This window comes from Lachnellula hyalina (assembly GCF_007821495.1).
Source record: "Lachnellula hyalina strain CBS 185.66 chromosome Unknown contig00082, whole genome shotgun sequence".
Taxonomy (NCBI): Eukaryota; Fungi; Ascomycota; class Leotiomycetes; order Helotiales; family Lachnaceae; genus Lachnellula; species Lachnellula hyalina.
This window is the reverse complement of record NW_022157196.1, coordinates 41,000-61,657: the sequence shown is the minus strand read 5'-3', so window position 1 is coordinate 61,657 and position 20,658 is coordinate 41,000. Positions and strand designations below refer to the sequence as shown.

Below are 20,658 nucleotides of genomic sequence, written 5' to 3'. Positions count from 1 at the left end.
AAGAGGGGACAGCAGAGGTTAAAAGATCCATGCAATATGCTAGAATGAGTTGCTTAGTAAACGGAGCCTGAAGGTTTCTCATAATTATCTAAAAGTACTAGAGCTGTTGTTTCAAAGTACGAGGCCTGGTCTTATGCAATTGACCTTATACTCCTTGTCCTATACAACCAGAATTCTTCGAAGGATCTCGTCGGCACTTGCCTCGGAAATAATATGTTGGGTTCCAACGCTCTTACTTGAACGGAATTTAGGATTGAGGATTGTAATGGTAGTTATGCTTCGGAGGCAGGTCCCATTCGATCGGCACATTTTGATAGCGGAACACTTGCAGAATCAGATCAGATCGTCTAGTGGTGATCGGCAAGGCAAGGAACGGAAAGGGACAAAACCCCTTGAGACAATCGATTTCTGCTGGTTTGATCCTCCCGGGAGTACTATAATAGTACCGATGTTTTAACTCTTAACTTTATATCAACGAGAGAGATCTCGGATGTGGATGTGGCTCGAAAGTGCCCCAATAATGGGTGGGGGCTTATTCAACATCAAATCCTACCAGTTTTATCTGTATCTGCCGACTGTATCTATGCGTGCACCACTTGTACTCCTAAGCGGGAACGAACAAAACAGAGAAATATCACGAGTTTCACAGCTGCAAGTGATGAGTGCCCTATGCTTTGCAGCTGACGCGAACAGCCAATCAGAATGTTGTTTCCTCTGTCGTGTTTCAGCACAGGAGAGACGTTCTCCCGGAAAGATGGTCCGCGCGTGCGACATCGAACATCGATCTCTGCCGCTGCGAATGACTGGCTCCGAAGCGCCATGAACACTGCACGCCAAACACAGATAGGGAAGGCCCTGTTCCTGGCCTCTCATTCATCTCCTGTCCTGTCTTGTCCTGTTCTGAAGATCAGACGGAATGTATCTCCGGCGGGGTGGCTCCCTTGTAGTCCAAACATCGCCGCATCAAACACCTTCAGCCACTCGTTCGAGTATCAGGGGCTTCGTCTCCATCCAGTGCTCCTTGTCTTTTCCGGTCCCCAGATCCTCCAACAAGTGCTGTGGCCTGTAGGGAGAGAGGTAGAGCTGTTGGTTTTTGTTTGCCGGAAACCCTTACGGGGATATGTCTTCTTTGGAGTTGATGGAGGAACAAGAGCTTGTGCCTTCATGCCATGCCGTCCTTGAGCTTGCTAGACTTTTCACAGACCCCAGAGAACAAAGAGAAGCCCCTGGCCTGTCCTCACACTGGTTGAGCAGCTGAGAAGACTGCGTCTGAGTACTTGACTTGCCCATTTCCCCTTCTGGGTCTTTTGAAGTTGTGCTTTCACATTCACTTCTCTAGTCCGTCATTCATTACGCGGGCCTTTTTGTTCCTATTCTTTGTTCTTGGACAATAACAAAGGCATTGATTGTCAGGCATTGAGAACAGTTATTGCAATACCTTTATCTTTACCCATTCAGAGAACAAGGCCTCACACTCATTGCAATCCTTTCACGGCGCTTTTCTATATCTTCCCATAGCAAACTTTTTCATTTTTGAATCATATTGTATTCTCAACTACACTTCAAACCACCTTCAAGACAACAATCTACGAACAATGCATACTTCAAATTCTCTGATCCGCCTCAGCGCGGCACTTTGCCTTGCTGCCGGTACAGCAAAGGCCTACACACTCACGGATACGTTCGACAAAAGCAACTTCTTCCAAGATTTCAACTTTTTCACCGCCGCCGACCCTACTACAGGCTTCGTCAAGTACGTGGGGGCAGCCGCTGCAAACACTTCGGGCCTTGCGGGGTACAGCAACAACGCTGTCTATCTCGGCGTTGATCACACAACTATGAACCCTACTGGTGGTCGGGAGTCTGTCAGGGTCACATCGAATAAAGCGTATACCCACGGACTCTTCGTAGCCGACTTGGCTCACGCGCCGGACTCGGAATGTGGTGTCTGGCCAGCATTCTGGACCGTGGGTCCGAACTGGCCTGCATCAGGGGAGATTGATATTATGGAAGGAATCTCGGACAGTGTCACAAACAGCGCCACGCTACACACCTCGTCCGGATGCACCATGCAGTCGACAGGGGCCCTGGCATCCAGCAAACTCAACGATGGAAACTGCAGCAGCGACACCGGCTGCGGAATGAGCACCAACGACACCTCGAACTACGGCACGGGCTTCAACGCTGCAGGCGGCGGTGTCTACGCCATGGAATGGACATCCCAAGCCATCAAAGTCTTCTTCTTCCCTCGCGCCGCCGGCATCCCCAGCGACATAACCTCTGGGTCTCCCAACCCCACAAGCTGGAGCTCGCCCATCGCGGCCTTCAGCGGCAGCGGTTGCAACATCGACCAGCATTTCATGAACCACAACCTCATCTTCGACACGACATTTTGCGGACAATGGGCTGGTAAAGTCTGGAGTCAAAATACAAAGTGCAGCGCTCTGGCTCCCACTTGCGACGCCTACGTTGCGGCCAATCCGGCGAAATTCGCCAGCAGTTACTGGTTGATCAACTCGGTGAAGGTCTACCAGGCTTCTGCTGCCAAGAGAGGCGTTGCCTTCGAAGCGTAAGGTCTTTCGCGAAAGACCTCCATTCCAATTATATCCTATTCTTGTGCACATTTTACTTATAGGGATTTGGTGTTCCGGTCAATACCATGTTCTTTTCTCTACAAATTCGAGTTCGGCGTATGTGATGGGGTGGGAGTTGGGTAAATACAATGCTGGGAATGTCCTTATTGATGGGGGTCTGGACAGCTTTATTCATATACTAACGTTTCAATGCTCATAAACTACAAGAACAGGCTTACGTGCCTTTCTATCTGAATCGAATAACTGTGCCGTGACTTAACTTTTCCTTGTGAATGTCCTATGCATGGGTAATAGTCGGTTTTCTTCTTAGCTCGCTTCGCTCATCGTAAAATACGTTGTTGGATAGAAGCGGCACTAACTGAATTCTAGTTGTTCCCTAAAACCTCAACAAAACTACCTTTACACGTCTAACTCATTTCGGATAACCTCCCCGAATAGCTGAGTCCAGACTTGTTTTTAGCATTTCCTTACGAGATCACAAGCAAGAACCGCTATGACAAGTCGATAGAAAATATCGAGAGAGATACGGTAAAGAACCATGGGATTAGACTTTAAGGATTTCATTGTCGATCTGTAATGTCGTCCAACCATTAACCCCGCACGCTATGTAGCTAGCGCACTTCCTGCCAATTTACAAAATACAAAACGAGGGTCGTTATCATTGCCACTCTACCCTAAATATCATCATCATCGTCCTCGTCCTCAGCATCCTTTTTATTACCCCTGCTATCCAGCGTGTTCAAGCTAATGCCATCGCTATCCTCCCTGGCTTTCATGCCTATGGCCTGGCGACCGGTCTCGGAGTTTTCGAGGAAGTCACGTAGTTTCTCCTTGCCGATTTCGACGGCTTGAGAGGATGCTGCGTTGGCCATGCGGATCATGGGACCCCAGAGGTTGAGGGTGTAGGTTACGTAGGCGCCGACGCCGAGGAGGATGAGGAAGATGAAGTAGACGGGATTGCGGAGCACTTGAAATCACATTAGCTATGTATATTGGGAATGCAGGATAGAAGGAGGGCTTACCAGCAACGATTTCGTTCCAACCCAGCGCCAGTAGTAGACCATAGAAATACAAAGGAACTTGGGCAACGCCACCAATGGCGCTCCGTTTTGCTTCCACGTATACCCCATCGGCCGTCTTCTTGAACCTCACTACGAGGTCCTGGCGTTTGGCTTCGCCGAGAATCGTCATCTCTTCCTCAAGACTCTTGCCCTCTTCTTCATCCACTCCACCAATTGGGGTCAGGTCTTCTTCGTCTTTTGGATCCACGCTCGCAGGCGCATTGCCGATCCAGTCTGGAAGCTCGGGAGGTGCGTATGTTGCGGCTAACCTGAACCTTGATAACAGCGGTATCAAAGTAAGTGTTGACTCTTTTGCTTTCGTATACATGCCCTCGATATCATCTGTCGGCCGCCAAATTCTTGGGACACCAGCCTCGTCGTATCGGAACTTGTCCTCAAAGTTCTCGCGCAGTTTGAGAAGAATGTTTCCTTCCATAACTTCCTCATCAATCTTCGCTCTCAATACTCCCCAGCTTTTCCGTCGTAGTCTCCATAATCCGACATCAATCTCATCCTGACTGGCGTCGAAACTCTTTGCTCTTTCTACGAAGCGTGTTTCAGCCTCCTTGACAGTAGCAATAAAGACGTTCCATATCCTGTCCCACAGATCTTTTTCTGTCAGAGGTTTCTCGCCGGTTTCTGGGGCGCCACTTCCACCTCGTCCGGAGCCGAGCTTATTGAACTCCAATCCAACGGACTCTCCCAATCGCGATCTGACCCATCTTTCCACTCGAGTTGCGAGTCTACGCATCTCTTCCTTTCGTAAGCGTGCACTGACCTCGTCTAGATCCTTCTCGTACAAGCTGTATTGCTGCTTGAAGTTACTCCACGGAACACCCTCAATTGCGAGACTCTTAGCTTCGCTCTCAAATTGCTCCAGAGCAACCGCTTTCTCGCGTTCCACGATATCAGCAAATTCGTAGGATGCTCCCTTTTTCTGTCCGATTTTAACAGCACCAGCCACAGCGTCGCTGAATGATGCAACCCCCGACTTGTGCGCTGCTGTGAGCTGACCTTGGTATAAAGCCTTGAGTCTGATATCAATCTTGCCTTCGAGCTCGACACGTTTTCTTGTGTAGACTCCTTTATGATATCTGCTAGCCTCCGTTTCGAACGCCTTGACGGTCTTTACCCGTGCAGCCTTTCCAGAGATACCGAGATTCTTTAGCACTGTTGGCTTCCCAAGTCTTACGCCCTCAGCCTGCTTCTCCTCGAGCGGTAGAATGGTGGCATCAAAAGCCTCCAACACTTCTCGTGAAATCTCGTCGCATCGAAACTGGGCTAAAAGTTCTTGCTGTGTTGGCAAATCTAGGTCCTTATTATTGACAATTTGGTCCCATATCCCTTCGGCATATACTGAGAAACCGTCCGCGGGTATCCGTCTGTGGTACTCCGGTAGGAAGACTCCCCCCTCGAGCTCGTGGTCTGAGTGCAGACCATGTGATTTTGCAGATCTATGCCCTACTCGAAATCTTGTCCCTAATCTTTCGACCTCAGTTACGAACTTGTCCGGTTGTAGAATTTTATGTGGTAATGCTGCAAACGCGAAATCGAAATAATCCTCAATCTTTGACTTCTCCAGACCCTTTGGTTTTGAAAGACTTGTCCATATGTTCGTTAGATCTGCGATGAGGGTGTTTCGGAGATTCGATAGAGGGGTTGCGCCGATATGATCGCGGATTACAAAAAACAGGAGGGAGCGCGGATTCGACCTGAAATATTTAGCAACTCGGACTCGATTGGAGGATATAAAACTTACTGCTTGTCTTTCAAAAAGAGCTGCAGATTGACCTCAAATACTGTCTTCAGGAGCCCCATATTCGCCCCTTGGTATAGTCCAACTTGATGTTCCCAAATATTGACAATAAGAACCTCACTGGTAGCCAGAGCAAATAGGGCACTTTTCCTTTCGAAGTCTTGGTCTTCTCCTCTTTCTCGGCCATCCGTACCCTCTACATCCATTACTAGAATATTCTCTGCCATCTTCTCTGGCCCCGAACCTCCCTCCCGCTTGTTGTTGGACATCCATATTCCCTTTGTAGTCTGCCGCCGCTCGGTCTCCGACATAACCCCAAACTCCGTCCCAAAGAGGTTGTTCAGCAGGGTGGATTTTCCGGTGGACTGCGATCCAAAGACTGAGATAAGGTGGTAGTTGAAGCCAGACTGGGCCGCGCCGGTGATCTGAAGATATGTATTAAGATGTGGCCTTTTCAAACTCTCTATCAGCATGAGCCCAGCAGAACAGGGTCTATTTCACATACGTGAATGCTTGTTCCTCGTCAATGACTTGTATACCGAGCTCATACTGCTCTTTTGTTGGGGCTTCACCGACAGCAGCAAAGTGGCCGTTCATCGTCATGATCGAAGGGGCTGTTGATCTTGATGCCGCAGATGGCCTTCGACCATTTGCATGGGACTTTGTTGCTGAAGACATAGTGAAATGACGGCAAAACTAGGATACAATAACAGGATAATGAATGTGTTGAGCTTGGCATACCTTGTCTTGTACCCCAAATGATGGAGTGATCACAAGCGAGGCCAGAAGTTGCGAGGTTTCAGACATGATCACATGACTCCCAGCCCCACGAAGATATTCTTGGGGACATTCTTTGGGAGATTTATTGATGGTGGAAGCTTCTTATTATCATAACAATCCCATTATTTACTTTGTTCTCACTTATGCAGCAATTGTTGGTGGGAGCAGCTGGGGGTAAGGTTGTGAGTTACACAAGTCAGGATTCATTGGATTTGTTAAGTAGAGCTGCGGTGTGGAGTACTCGAGTAAATATTACACACTTCTTTTACACCACCTTCCTACTTCTCTCTAAACGGTTTCACTTAGCTCGCGTTTCAGTTGAGCCTCCGCCGCCCCTATTTGATCGTTGCATTACTAAATACTAATTTATAGATTCTTCACTACTTACAGTAATCGTGTCCCCCAGGCCTGTACAGTACACCACACCTTTCTATTGCTTCTCGCTTCCTAGGATATTGATCTGTTATCATCAACCCTGCTACCTTCAAACACCCGTCTAGTCTCTACAGTACATAGAAGTCAATGATAGCCCTGCACATCCATTGCTCTCAAAAGAAGTGAAGTGGAAGCTATTGACGTCTCCGGACTGTTCTTCAACTTGCCTATCTTCAGTCAGTGAGAACCTCGGTCGTGCCTCACAATACTGAAAGAGATCAATGAAGTCGTTTTGATATATTGGGCTGGGTCCATGTACATACAGTACACGAGTAATGTCGCCTGGTTCTCTTTCTTAAGTTTTAGTAGCAAACTATGACGAAGTCTCCGCTTTTCTCGAATGGAAATGGTTTTCTCGCTCCTCTAGCAGCTTTGACAGGTGCGATTGACACAAGATCATCGTCTCTCCGTATCTCGCCCTTCTATATTCCCCGACGTTTACACGTTACCCGTTATCGTAGGCTATGTTACGTGTGTGTTTGTGTGTGACGCCAAGTGATAGAGTAGCTGGTAGTACTTGGTATATACATACCAGTACATACCCCTTCTGTGCTTTTGCTCGACAAGGAGTTCAAGAATACCGTATATTGTTATATACTAGACATCGGAATTGTTGTGTTGTTCCGTATAGACATCTTCAATCAACGACCAAGTCATGGCCAACCGAAGGTCCTCCGTTCATGATGGCCCGGCCAATCCGGATTCCGCTCTGGAAAATATGGGGTACAAAAGCGAGCTGCCAAGATCTTTGAGCATGATGAGTATTTTAGGCTTGTAAGTTTCTCTAAAAACGTTTTGTTGTTTTGGTTGAGCATGGAGAGAACATATGCCTCATCTCGAGTGGATGATCTGGTATACTGAAGGAACGCCTGCGGAATTTGCTGCTTTTCCTCGAGGAATCAGCTTCATCAAGTGATTTAGGGCCATTGAGCCTAGCTCTCCTCTAGACACTTCGCCCATGTCAACATCGCAGCCTTGATATAATTTCTAATCCTTCTGACAGGTCTTTTGCTATCATGGCTGTTCCCTTTGGATTGTCTACTACCATGGCAATTTCCCTAACGGATGGCCAATCCGTCACTGTACTCTATGGGTGGGTATTTGTCTCCATCATCTCGCTTTGCATAGCAGCGTCCTTGGCCGAGATTTGTGCTGTCTTTCCAACTGCCGGTGGTGTGTATTACTGGTCGGCAATGCTCTCCACAAAGGAATATGCACCCATCGTGAGTTGGGTAGATGGATGGTTAGGCTTAGTCGGCAACTGGACTGTCACATTGAGCATCAACTTCTCGGGCGCGCAGTTGATTTTATCAGCCATCTCACTTTGGAACGAGGACTTTGCTGCTTCACAATGGCAGACCGTTCTCATGTTCTGGGCTGTCATGGCAGTTGCATTCTCGGTGAACGTGTTTGGAGCCAAGTATCTGGACTTGATCAACAAGATATGCATTTACTGGACGGGAGCGTCTGTGATCATAATCATTGTCACGGTTCTAGTTATGTCAGATGATCGTCGAAGTGCCGAATTTGTATTCTCTCATTTCGATGCTTCTGCAAGCGGATGGCCTTCAGGATGGGCTTGGTTCGTGGGGCTGCTTCAAGCTGCATGTAAGTTTCTATCTTCCCAACTTACTTCAGTAACTGATGTGGTCAAGATACTCTGACCGGCTACGGCATGGTTGCGTCAATGTGCGAAGAAGTCCAGATGCCGGAACGAGAAGTGCCCAAAGCCATGGTCCTTTCTGTAGCCGCAGCGGGAATTACTGGTATCATTTACTTGATCCCTATCTTATTCGTTCTCCCGGACGTTACTTTGCTTCTTTCAGTTGCAAACGGCCAGCCTATCGGTCTTGTTTTCAAGACAGCTACTGGATCCGCCGGCGGAGGCTTCGCTCTGCTCTTCTTAATTCTCGGCATTTTGTTCTTCGCAGGTGTAGGTGCCCTGACAGCAGCTAGCCGTTGCACTTACGCCTTTGCTCGTGATGGAGCTATCCCCGGATCTACCCTATGGGCTAGAGTTGACAAGCGATTCGACATACCTCTATGGGGACTGGTTCTATCCACAGTCGTGGACTGTATCCTGGGATGCATCTATTTCGGATCGACCTCAGCTTTCAACGCCTTCACCGGAGTAGCCACTATCTGTCTGTCGGTCTCGTACGGGATTCCTATCTTGGTATCCCTGATCCGAGGTCGAGAAGCCGTGAAATACTCATCGTTCTCGTTGGGGAAGTTTGGCTTCTTCATCAATGTATGCACGGTTGTTTGGATTTCGCTGGCAATAATATTATTCTGTATGCCAACAGCCATCCCCGTCACGCCCGTTTCAATGAATTATGCATCGGTGGTGTTCATGGGCTTTGCATCCATCAGTCTCATTTGGTATATCATCAGCGGCAGAAAGAATTTTACAGGTCCTCCTGTCCCCGTAGACCACTATGCAGGACAGGACGGACAAGTCGTTGGAGAGGGGGTTGGGAGGACCATAACGGGAGGTAAGAGTTATTCAAATGGGAGTTCTGAAGAAAAAATCGCACCTCCGGCCAAATAGTGTCGTAAGATAGTTGTATGAGTAGAGAATCGGAATAGAAAGCATTGAATGATTTGCAACATCACTATCTCGTTAGTTTCCTCGGTGCACTAGATACACATCCGGCTTTGCAGAGCGATCTTGTATGTCCTACTCCATCATTATGAGCCCATTGCCTCCCTTAGAATAACTATCAACCTAACTCCATGCACGATCAATTGAATCTAACCTCGATAATGCTGCCCCCCAGCCTAACGAGTCCTCAATGTATCGACCTATCATTGCCCGAGATCCTGAGATCGGTGCAAGAAGCTGAATCTCAAGAGCCTCAGGGCATTCGTCTGCTTGTCAATAACGCTGATGTTGCACGAGATGACAAGAACCAGTATTCGCACGGAGTTCATGACTTCGCGGTAAGTAATGTATAACTTACCCCTGCAAGATGTTGATCGAATCGAGCACTAGTAAGTAACTCAAATTCGTCTTTACTTACCTAGTCTGCTTATTCGATCTCAGAACATCGATCTCAGGAAGTCCGACCCTGTCGCGACACTTGGGCCTCAACATTCGAGACCAAAGTTTTCAACCTCCCATTTCTTCGTCTCCGCTGCCTCCTCGCTAGCGCTGCCACGTCCTCCTTCACGCCCAGCATTTTCAACATCGCGTCCCTTCCATCCCGGGGGTCATGAAAGGGTCATCCAACGGGAAATTTGCATACTCTGCATCCCAAGCTGCTTTCCTCTACCTTGTGAGAATGCAGGCGGCGGCTTGTGCATTGTGACTCGCGGGGTCTGCGGGCACCTTTTTGAAGGGACAGGTTATATACCCTGATGGTGGTAAGTATCCGTCAGCTACGAGCATCAAACTTCTTAAACGATAGTATCACTCACTGACTTGTTTTGCAGGCAATTTTGTAGTATCACCAGCATGTTCCTAGGTATACTTGAGCTGCTAAATTCACAACTCCTGAAAATACGGCCCAGACTTCGACCCATATAAAATAGATGCAAATAGAAACCCCGCATGACTCACCAGAATCTTTCTGTCTCAGTAAGTGCAACTGTCTGTTGCAAACTAGGCAAAAGAATGGATCACATGATGCTCCCGTGACTAGGCGAATAGGTCTCAGTCCTCTGCAACAGAAAAGTACAATACAATAAGATGCCCACAGAAAATAATATTCATTGTTGAGCTTTCCTTCCTGAAACCACAGTACGGAAATTAAAACACGGACCTACTTATTTCCTAAACCAGATCCCATTATGAAGTGTTTGCTACTCCGTATTGTCTCAGAGTAGCAGAAAGGGAAATGAAGAGAGTGATTGTGAAAATGTTTCGAGATTCGACTCAGGCGCGACGACAAAAAGAACAGCGGAGTTTGTCTGATGCAGCAGCGACTTCCAAACTTCCTTGTCATAATCATCAAACCTCTACCAGTCCTTCCAATCATCCGAGACTTGCTCAAAGTCAAACTCACACAAGCACACACTTCCTCAATACCCTCATCTATTTCATCACCGCAATCATCCCGCTGATCATGGAATCACCACCTCCCAGCTCCCAAATTCCTGAGATCGTCACCCTAACACCTCGCCAAAAAGTCTTCCACCTAGTCGTCGAGCCCCAAAAACACCTCGCCTCCCCGTTCAAAGATTGCATTATATTCACAGGCCACAATATCGGCAGGAATTCTCTGGGTATGGAGTGGTCGTCAGCACAGTCTTCGTATGTGAGCCGAGCGAGGCAGCCTTGGGCAAATAGCAGTATCAGTTCCCATCGAACGATGCGCCCCGCACCGGAAACGTTCCAAACCAGGTACTATTTAGAGCAGAAGGAGCTCGCTCGACCCTGGGTAGGACCAGTGCCAGACTGGGCAATCCACCACGATTCCCCGCCCACGCACCCGAGATTCCAACGCGGCGTCCTAGCAACGCAGGCGTACCTAAGCACCGCCGCCAGCACAGCGGCTGAATCTTCTCGCCAATTTGTACGGCGCCTGTGGTCACTCATCCAGTTGATTGTTACTTGGGGCGTCGTGTTCCCGGTCAGAACGATAGTGATAACTGTGAGGAATTTCCAGTGGGACTTGATGACGGCGGCAATCATGGCACTCTGGATTGCGCGGTGGTTGCCGGGGCCAGAGGTTGAATCGCCTAGGAAAGTAGTGAAGCCAGACGAGCCGGTGTATATACTAATGGTTCCCCGTGGTGGGCGGTTCAGTAAGTTGGTCCAACTATGAGTCCTTGCTATACTTGCTAATGAACCTCAGCGACCGGGCCAGTCTTTCAACTAGGCAGGTGAAAGTCCAGGTTGCAATAGCACCATGTTTGTTAGCCGTTGTTTGAAAATTCTGTGCTTTCTGTTTTTTGAGTAGAAGGGAGGGAGACTCGAGAGTCATGATTAGATTAATGACAGCAATGACTAAGAAAATCAAGGAAACAAACTGGTATGGCAATTTGAAGATTGAAATGTACTTGAGTCAAGGAATTTATAAGTCTCTATGTTAGGGCTAGGGTTTGGGGATGATGGAGGATACCGAGGAGAGACAAGACTAAAATTGTAAACTTGTATAGTATGACCTTGCCTGAAAGAACAACAACTTTGCTCGGGTGGATTCATTGGATTCTGTTACAATATGTACGGCAGGAATTATGCATATCCAGAGTATACCATTCTCTTAAAAGTGCCTCTAGATCAGAGATTGCTGCTCTGGAGGATTCAAGAACTCTTCGAGATCCCTGATATTAGACTTTGTGTGATTGGTATCTGGAGTTGGACGGGCGACGCGTGACGGCAATGCGGGTTGATGAAGCATGTCGTTCTCGGCAAGGGCATGCATTTCGATACCTGACATCGCCTTCAATGCTGGTTCATATAACACTGCCGTATCCCAGGGTGCTTGGACTTCTAAAGCGACAATCAGCGGTGCGACTACAAGGTAGTAATAGAAGGGCTTACGGATCGTCGCGGCAGAAGAAGTAAAACCTTTGATTGGGCAGTCAAGCAAATCAGAAGGAGCTTTAAACTCTCCAGTCTCTATAGAGGTGGGGTAGACAACTTCGGGTTCAATTTCCCCCTTTTAATATCAGAATTTGTAGGTCGCAAGAGAATATCTACTAACCGTCAAAAGATCATCAGGATCGGTCGTGTGCTGGGTTGGAGACTGCTGGTCATGAACACTAGCTTTCCAGATGTCGAGACGCTGGATTTTCCTGCTCTTTATCTATCAAGCGCGTTAGCAAAGGAAATTGGACGTTTTATATATAGAATCTTACACCCGTACCCTCCGTGGGTGTATTTAAGTCATCATCGAAAGAAAACTCGCTTTCACTGTCACAGTCATCTCTATCCTCTTCACATATGCCATTCAACTCCTCCTCCTCCCGGATAATGCTCTGGAGAGCCTTGTGGAATAATGGGCCGACGTATCGGACCTCGCCCCTTAGGCATTTGACTTTGAAAACGCAGTTCGAATTGAGCCACTCTAGCTCAGCCTTCTAGAATGGAGGCTATTAGCAGGGTTCTAGATACGCAGCTACGCTTCGGCCATGGGCTCCCAAGGGGCTAGGGAAAGAGGGAGTACCAACCATTGAGTTCTTGGCCAGAGCGTCTTGAAAACGCGCACAGACGTCAGCGACTCCCTCGGGGAGAAAGTACCATCTAAGAGAGTAAGCAAGAGTCCCGAGAGCGAGAGTGGGTCCTTAAACGGACATACTCGGTCATGAAGATCAACTCTTTAAGTTGAGCGAAATAGGAGCCGTCGGCGAAGGATGAAGTGGCCAGACTACCTGTCCGTAGGCTAATGGTAGTAGCTACTGACATTGCTTCACACCTGCAGTCAGTGGTGGATTCACGATTGTGAGAATGCGAAGTGATCGTGATGGTGGAGATGTCAGAAGGAGAGGAATCTCGATCTTGGTGCCGGGTCGAGATGTGTTGGGAAAGGAATGGAAATGAAGGAAAGTGCGATCCCGGAGATGCTATTTACTTCCCATTCAGCGAACAACAATAGCATGGAAAGGCTGCATGAGTTGGCAGAAAGAAAAAAAGCAAGAACGTCCCAAGGTCCTTCCGACAGCCAAAGAAAAAACGAGAGAAGAAAAAATCGAATCAAGTACCCATTTGCCAACGAACGAACTGAAGGGCCTCAAATGGCATTGAGAGTCGAATATCTGGTGAAGAAAGCCGTATAAGTGCAGGCAAGGATTGGAGCAGCAGACACAGGAGGAGAAGACACTGGTGTACGTACATGTTGGGAGAAAAGAGATGAACATAGGTACAGGAACCATGCCAGGAGCATAGAAGACTGTAAATCCTCCATGCTCCTTGCGATTGTCATCGCGTATGTTGGTGTGCATAGAGGTATGACATGAGGTGTTCAAGCCGCCGATCTTATTGCCAGTCGAGGGACAGTTTTCAAGTCTACCTGTATCGGCGGCGACAGGTAATAAAGATGGTTGGTGCGAAATGGCTTCGGAAGGGGAGAACGGAAGGGGGTGCCTCGACGTAGCGCCGGGGCGGGGAGGGGGGGATAAAGCTATATCCGAGCTGTAATAAGCTGCCCCTGAGTCTCGGTCAAGAGGCTCTTTACTCCGTACCAGCCTCAACTTGCAAGGGAGTCTCAGATAACTAGTTACCTACCTACGCGGGCAGGTACAGGTAGGGAAGCAGTATACATACACTCGAGAAGTAATAACCCTCAGCAGCAGCAAAGCTACTGTATCGGTACTGCTATAATGCCCCACGAGAGGGATTCGTGTCGAAGAAAACTGCACCGACACAATTCCCAGCCAAGTTTCCGCTGCTATACATTCCCTAAACAGCGTGCAAGTGTCACCCGCTGCGCCTTCTTATCAAACTCAGAGCTAACAAAGAGCAAGAGCAACACCCCCCACAACAAACGGCACGCAACAGAACCAGCTATATCACTCGCTTTGATACTCAGATATCCAAATAAAGTTAATTAAGCAGGATAGAATGAATTCGATAAAAGCTTCGGTAATCACTAAAACATCTCTCTACACTGCACAAGAAGACGCGAGTGAAATTGTAGCAGAAACAAACATTTCCAAATTAAATCAAATCAAATTAAACATCATTACTACTCATACCTAGACTCTTTCTCATCATGCATTATAAGTTATAACAATACGAGAACAACCATACAATCGATGACTTACCTACTGTAAATCAGGAAAGGGAGAGCGGGTTTCTCATATGATAATTTACCCCTAAAGAAGTTTCTTCTGGACCTAGCTTCTTTCCGATTCGAAACCGTCTCTCTCTTCATACACAAGAGGTCGATTTAACTGTCCGTGGAAGGTGTGTTAATACGTACGTCAAATTCGGTATGATATCGTATAGGATATCGCCATTTCGTTAGCCGGGTTGATATCTCGAGAAACCCATCGTACATACTTCCTTCCCTTCCCTTCAATGGACCTAATGCTCAGAATTATTCTCCCTCCACACACTCACGAGGAAACACAAAAGTACAGTACCTCGGGTAGGCACAGCTCACACAAACACCGACCTTAAGTGACCATCTCTCATTAAACACACTCGCTCAGCTAAAGCGCCTGCCCACAAAACAGCTTCATGAATCATCACCGCCACGCCACAAAATGTAGACCAAAAAAATAACAACTGTATAATGTACAAGCGATTAGAGAGAAAAAAAAACTCCTGTACACCATACAAGGGGCTCGCTCGCTCGCTTGCAAATGCCCGCCATAGGGTATCCAACCCTTCCAAAAATGCTCCAAATTCTGGTCGTTAAAGGTCATATCATGTCCTGTCTTGCTGCCCATTCCATTATACACATTGTACAGATATGTGACGCAGCCATATACTACGCTCCTGCATGTATGCAAATATTCTAATCCTTGTCGAGATTGACGTTTTTGTTGACGTTGATGGCCCATTTTAATGTCCCCAGCGCCTCTAATGTTTCCGTGATAGCAGCCTCGTTCCGCTCCTCTTGGTCTCGTGATTTGTACTTGATGGCTTTCAAGCCGTCTTCTTGCTCCTGCTTGTAGTCTTCGAATGCTTGCCCGATGGCTTCCTTTTTCCTTTCGAGATCTACGAGCATCTCCCTTTGCTGTTCGCATAGCCCTTGAAGCGTATGTATTTTCCGGTCGTCGTTCTGTCTGACTTCCACCAAATCCTTGATTTCCTTGGAGAGTTTCGTAATTTTCCTCTCGACCTCTGCGTTTTGGTCCTTCCAGTGAGTTGTCATGGTGTTCACCCTCCCTTCCATCAACGCGGCGTATTGTTGTGCTTCCTCCACTTTCCTCTTACTCTCCTCCTCCGTCTTATCCATCGCGTCTCGCCAGGACCGTTCACTTTCAACCGCCCCATCAGCCCTCTGCTTCTCGATATTGACCTGTGCTTTCAGATCCGCCAGCTGTCGCTCTTTCCGTTTCAGCAACGTCTTGTTGATAGCAGCGTCGTGCAGCTCAGACTCGTATCTCGAGGCCAGTGAGAGTTTCGATTCCTCCGCCATCTTGACCGACTGCCTCGATTCCTCGGCGCGTAGCCTCTCAATATTGAGATCTCTCTTCAGCATGTCATTCTCGCCCATCAACCGCTCGATAACCCTGCCAGTTTTCCCCTCCCTTGCCTTGCCTACAGCAGAACTCCATTGCGGCGTCCCTGGAACATATTCTGGAGAAGTCGTATCGTTGTCAATGTTGCTTGCTGGGTTATCATCTGCCGGATGTAAGCTATTATTAGAGTATGACCTAGTCAAGCCGAATTCGGAAGAAATCGTCCGCGTTAAGCCATTCCCGATAGATAACCCATTTGGACGTGTTTGATGCGTTTGGGGCGGATGCGACGTAGATGTAGAGATCTTGCCTAAGTTGGGTAATGTTTTCGTAGAATGAGGCATGGTTGTGGTGCTGGGTCGCGTTTGGGTGGTACGTTGCGCCTCGTCCGCTATGTAATCAGAATTTACGGATCGAATGGTACTTTGTTGGGGGCTCTTCCTTTCTGCGTATCTATTGTAGTCGGAGGGTGGGTTTGAGCCCATATTCAGGGTGGCTGCGGATGCTGGGGAGAGTGTTCGGACAGGCACATCGATAGGACCTTCAATGCCTCGCTCCGGAAGTCGGTTCTCGATGACTGCAACAAAGGAGTCAGCATTTTCAGAGTCTGATGAATCCATGGTGCTGAGATTTAGTTTGCCCGTCGCAGTGTGAACTCCTTTGTGCAATGCATTTTCAATAAACATCACCGCCGGGCAGAGAAGGGCCCGCATGGACAGCAGAAAAAACAGCTTACAAGCTCCGTCTCTATGAACCTGAATGTCCCGCTGGAAGGACGTCACCGGCGGAAGATGTGTGCTTTCTCGAACGCTCATGCTCACTCATGTCTGAGGCAAATGCGTATCCAATATAGTGTTTGTTGGTTGGCTGCTGTTTGCGCCTTTATGTCGCCAGAAACCTATGGTCATGAACAAATTGATTGTAAGATACCAGATAATACGGCGAGTTAAAATCGAGTATGTATTTCCCCTTTAATGGACTGGTAGATTGCGGAGTGAAAAGACTTCTGTAATAGAGTAGATACAGTACAGTAGTGCGCTCGCATTGACAATTGATCAGTCGCGGGTCTGTGTTGCGCCTGTGAGCGAATGAGCTCCTAGGCAACCAGCATGGGTCAACACGGGTAGTCGTTGCCCTGCATCATCAGGATGAAGCGATGAGACTCAGGGATGGAACTTTACGAGGGAGTACTGTACAGTACAGCACACCACACCATTCCGGGTTCCTGCAGATCAATGAATCTGAAACTATGCAACTTTTGTTTCTTGTAGCGCCAGATGAGGCGGGTTATTGGCTGCATACTGTTTCTGCCAGCAAACCTCTGGCGAAGATATTAATATACTGACTGGCATGACATGACATCTAGGGCCAATGAATAAGATTCAAAAGGGGCTTTATCATTTGGGAATGGGTTTTTCTCATGTGCCTATCTGCCCTATACCTTCTCTTGCACCATGCAGCTTTTCATCCTCACTGTCATAGCCACTCATATTCATTGCATTTCAGAACACTGCACAAGCAAGTGAGAGGCTCGCTGAGCGGCTGACATCACAGCCACGGGTTCATTCTCGTGTCGGGCATGACCTCGCGTCAGATTCACGGTTTAGGATGCGGCTGGGAAATTAGAAGACCTTTTCAGACAATTGGGGAGTTTAAACGCCTTGTTGCAGCGACGAAGGAAGGAAGGATCTCGGAAGACGTCACGTGCTCCACCTCCTTCAACTAAAAAGGGGTGGAATGTGCTGATCTATTGCACTGTTTATGGCAAGCAAAAGTACTAGCAAGGAACCTCGCTTTATTGTTCAACAACGGCTCATCTCAAAGTAGAACCGTGAAGCTAAGTGTAGAACAACGTCTCTTGTTCCATATCCCGTTTCTTCTCACCAGCCTGTGCAAGCCACAGCATATGCCCTTGTTTTAATACACCAGCCGACGAAAAATACCCGAGGTCAATGTTTCCGAGGTATACCAATAAACGCCACCAATGAATGCTCATATACTCCCTAGATTACAAGCATTGCCGAATATATCATGCAGCAACGCCATTCCCCTTTTTCTCCTCTTCCTCGTCGCTTTTTGTCTTTAGTCGTTCAGCGAAGCCGGGTCGCCATTTCGTGAGGTATTTCGCTGCTATGGGTTTCGCATCCTCATCTACTTTCTGTTAGCATAGGAAAAGAACTGAAGTGGAGAGCGAGGTCTTACAAGTACTCCAAATGTCCTCCACAGCATCCAAAGCAACCTCCCTGACTGGAGGCCGCATCATAACCAGATATAAAAGACTCGTTAATGCAAGGTTGACCATAGCTGGGTCTCTGCAAAGTCCCTTGACCCTCGTAAGCACATCGAGACTTAAACCTGGAATTTCGCTGAGGAATCTCGTCAGGACCTTATCTCGTGCATCGAGATATGGCACAATTCCGTCCAAGACCTTTAACACCCATTTATCATAATGAAAAACTGCTTCTTCCCCAAGCTTCATCTGTACTTTATCGTTGTACCACTCTTCGCATAGCCATGCAACTGCAATGTCAATGCGTTTCCGGAAATCTTCTATGACATAGAGATAGAGCGATTCGCGTATAGTGTTGCTGAGTGAGGATGAATCCGCTCCATTGAATTCCATTTTCACAGGTGTAGCTAGCTCTTCTAATCCAGCTGAGGCACGTGTCGCTAGACGGGTGATAATTGTAATCCAGGCATCTCGGTCGTAGGCGCTAGCTGCAAGTCGGTTCATTCCTGACTTTATTTTCTTCGCTGGCTCTTCTAAGGTTTGCATCACCCCGAAAACTCGAGTCACCGTTCCTTGGCCGATCTGCACAGCTTGATCTGGGGTTAAGGGAGGAGGCGGAGGGAGAGTGAAATGCTGTAGTGCTACATCTGGAACTTTTATCTTTGGTTCTTCAGGGGGTGGAGCATTGTCAAGCTTGTTTAGGATTTGCTCCGTGTCTTCCGCATTGAAATAGTCTGGCTCATAGTCATCATCCTCATCCTCATCCACACCTAGGGGTGCGGTCGCTGGATTTAACTCTTCTGGCTGTGCCGCTGCTAATGACTTGTATCTTTGACGAACTCCCTGTAGCACTCATCAGCAAATGTAAACAATAATGAAGACCAGTACAAACCTCAACTGCTTGGTTTAGCGTATTTGCATCAAGCTTCTGCAGAATGGTAATGCCGATTTTGGTAACTAGATCTTGCGTCAAGACTGAAACATCGAAAGCCTTTAGTCCTTCATCTGTAGTAACCGTAAAGAGCTCTGCGACAGTGCATGGTCCTGGCTTTAGCGGGGGTACATGAAATCTCGGTGTTGCAGACGGTACTTGAGCTGCCAGCTTCTGTCGTTTGGCAGCATCCAAACCATCGATTGGCTCGGGAGGCCCCCGTTTTCGGCTAGCTTCATCGAATATCTCGTTCCTCGAGCGCATCATTCGCTCAACGTATTGTTGAATACGGCCTGCAAGAGGGTTTTGCGGATCACTACACCTATCAGCATTGGACGGGTTTGGCAATACATAATCGGCATACCGCTTGTTGATATGAATGAGCAGCACTCTAGTGGTCTTTTCCATGGATTTGACCATAACACGAAGCTTGGGGGTCATTGGCGAATTGGCTTGCTTCAAGGGATTAAAGTTCAAGATAACATTTAAGATCCGATTTGCAATATGTGGGCGGGCTCTGATTAGAATGGAAAGGGTATTTAAAGTAGCATCAATCAAAATTGCATCACTATACCTGTCAGTCAGTGTATAAAGGTAATGAACTTCGTACTTACCTGGTGCTCTCTTGAAAGACACCCAACATCCTGTCCAACAACCCGGATGCCTCTGCTTCGAGATTTCGAGGAGCTAGAAGAGGGTGATTTTGAGGAACCATATTCAAAGATACTTCCATAGGGTCTCCGCGCTGCAACCTCAAGTTAGTCCCAGCAACCAGTATATTGAGGGCATCCATACCCTAGGGTCAGCATCTGGACCTGCTGTCTGCACTAGCACCACTCTCTGTGCAAACTTGATGCAGCATATTCGGACGTTAGAAGCAGCAGAGTCCCATATTCGAAATATCCTTGATTTGATAGCAAGCATTCGTTCCCATGTCTGTCCATCATATGAATTATTGATACTATGCAGAGAGACGTGTTAGAATCGAAATCGGCATTCCTATATTTTTGAACCGGGAGTGGCATCCGTACAGCATCCATTGAGAGCATACACCACAACAGTATCATCGAGCTACATTGCATAGAGTAGGAGAGAATGGGTCAACGTACATCCATCTAAATACGAGCGGGTATATGCTTGCAGCGGTCTGGACTATGCTCTTCACGACGGCAGCATCCTCCTGGGGATTCTCAATCATAGCCTTGACAGTGTCCAATACAAGCAAACTCAGAGTCTCTTTCTGTTGCGCCGGCACTCTGGGAGCCGCAAAGGTCTCTGCTAGAAACTCGGCACCCCATCTCCTCAATTCAACTCTCGCAGACGGACCTATGATAGGAAGAATCCCTTGAATGATTGGCTGGTAGTATGTGACATCGCCCAGAACGAGCTTTCGCGCATCATCAAGTTGTTGTATTTGCTGCTCGACCGACAGTGTGGGGGCGGCCATCTTGGATATCTTCAATAGCTACAACGGAGATCTACGAGGGATTGCTGCAGCTGCGGGTGAAAGGGGATGGTTTATCTTGATTATCGAAGGGGTGGTCCGGAAGATGGAGGATGAGAACGGTAACTCATTCTGCGTGCGCAATGTTAAATGTCTGGCAGAGAATAATAATGGCAGATTTAAAGTTGAGTTCGATCAGGAAGACGCGCCCGCCATCATGATCGCGAAAGGTGCAGTGTAGTGCATTCAATGACTTAGGGTTCCCGCCTTTCCGTTTGAGGTTAGTCTCCATCCAGTTCCGAAAGTCGTTCGAGTTGAAGCTCTTAAGTTCTTCCATAGTTTCCAAGGA

At 47.8% G+C, this 20,658-nt stretch overlaps 5 protein-coding genes across 5 annotated transcripts; 2 read left to right on the top strand and 3 right to left on the bottom strand.

Annotated features, from left to right (window-relative positions):
• Window positions 1-1,595: 1,595 nt before the first annotated feature.
• LHYA1_G005232 (Endo-1,3(4)-beta-glucanase) lies at window positions 1,596-2,573 on the top strand (the record flags this gene model as incomplete). The annotated part of the gene is made up of 1 exon (XM_031150181.1): window positions 1,596-2,573. One exon carries the CDS (start codon window positions 1,596-1,598, stop codon window positions 2,571-2,573), a length of 978 nt encoding a protein of 325 aa, XP_031004694.1.
• A 695-nt stretch (window positions 2,574-3,268) lies between these two features.
• sey1 lies at window positions 3,269-6,089 on the bottom strand (the record flags this gene model as incomplete). Its single annotated transcript, XM_031150180.1, has 4 exons — window positions 3,269-3,561; window positions 3,617-5,367; window positions 5,415-5,861; window positions 5,917-6,089. 4 exons carry the CDS (start codon window positions 6,087-6,089, stop codon window positions 3,269-3,271), a joined length of 2,664 nt encoding a protein of 887 aa, XP_031004693.1.
• Window positions 6,090-7,281: 1,192 nt separating this feature from the next.
• Window positions 7,282-9,177, top strand: TPO5 (Polyamine transporter; the record flags this gene model as incomplete). Its single annotated transcript, XM_031150179.1, has 3 exons — window positions 7,282-7,400; window positions 7,630-8,234; window positions 8,282-9,177. The coding sequence occupies 3 exons, from the start codon at window positions 7,282-7,284 to the stop codon at window positions 9,175-9,177; spliced, it is 1,620 nt and encodes a 539-aa protein (XP_031004692.1).
• A 5,857-nt stretch (window positions 9,178-15,034) lies between these two features.
• LHYA1_G005229 (uncharacterized protein) lies at window positions 15,035-16,324 on the bottom strand (the record flags this gene model as incomplete). The annotated part of the gene is made up of 1 exon (XM_031150178.1): window positions 15,035-16,324. One exon carries the CDS (start codon window positions 16,322-16,324, stop codon window positions 15,035-15,037), a length of 1,290 nt encoding a protein of 429 aa, XP_031004719.1.
• A 1,409-nt stretch (window positions 16,325-17,733) lies between these two features.
• Window positions 17,734-20,312, bottom strand: pta1 (mRNA cleavage and polyadenylation specificity factor complex subunit; the record flags this gene model as incomplete). The annotated part of the gene is made up of 6 exons (XM_031150177.1): window positions 17,734-17,855; window positions 17,907-18,777; window positions 18,827-19,382; window positions 19,480-19,610; window positions 19,661-19,801; window positions 19,989-20,312. 6 exons carry the CDS (start codon window positions 20,310-20,312, stop codon window positions 17,734-17,736), a joined length of 2,145 nt encoding a protein of 714 aa, XP_031004720.1.
• Between the last annotated feature and the right edge of the window lie 346 nt (window positions 20,313-20,658).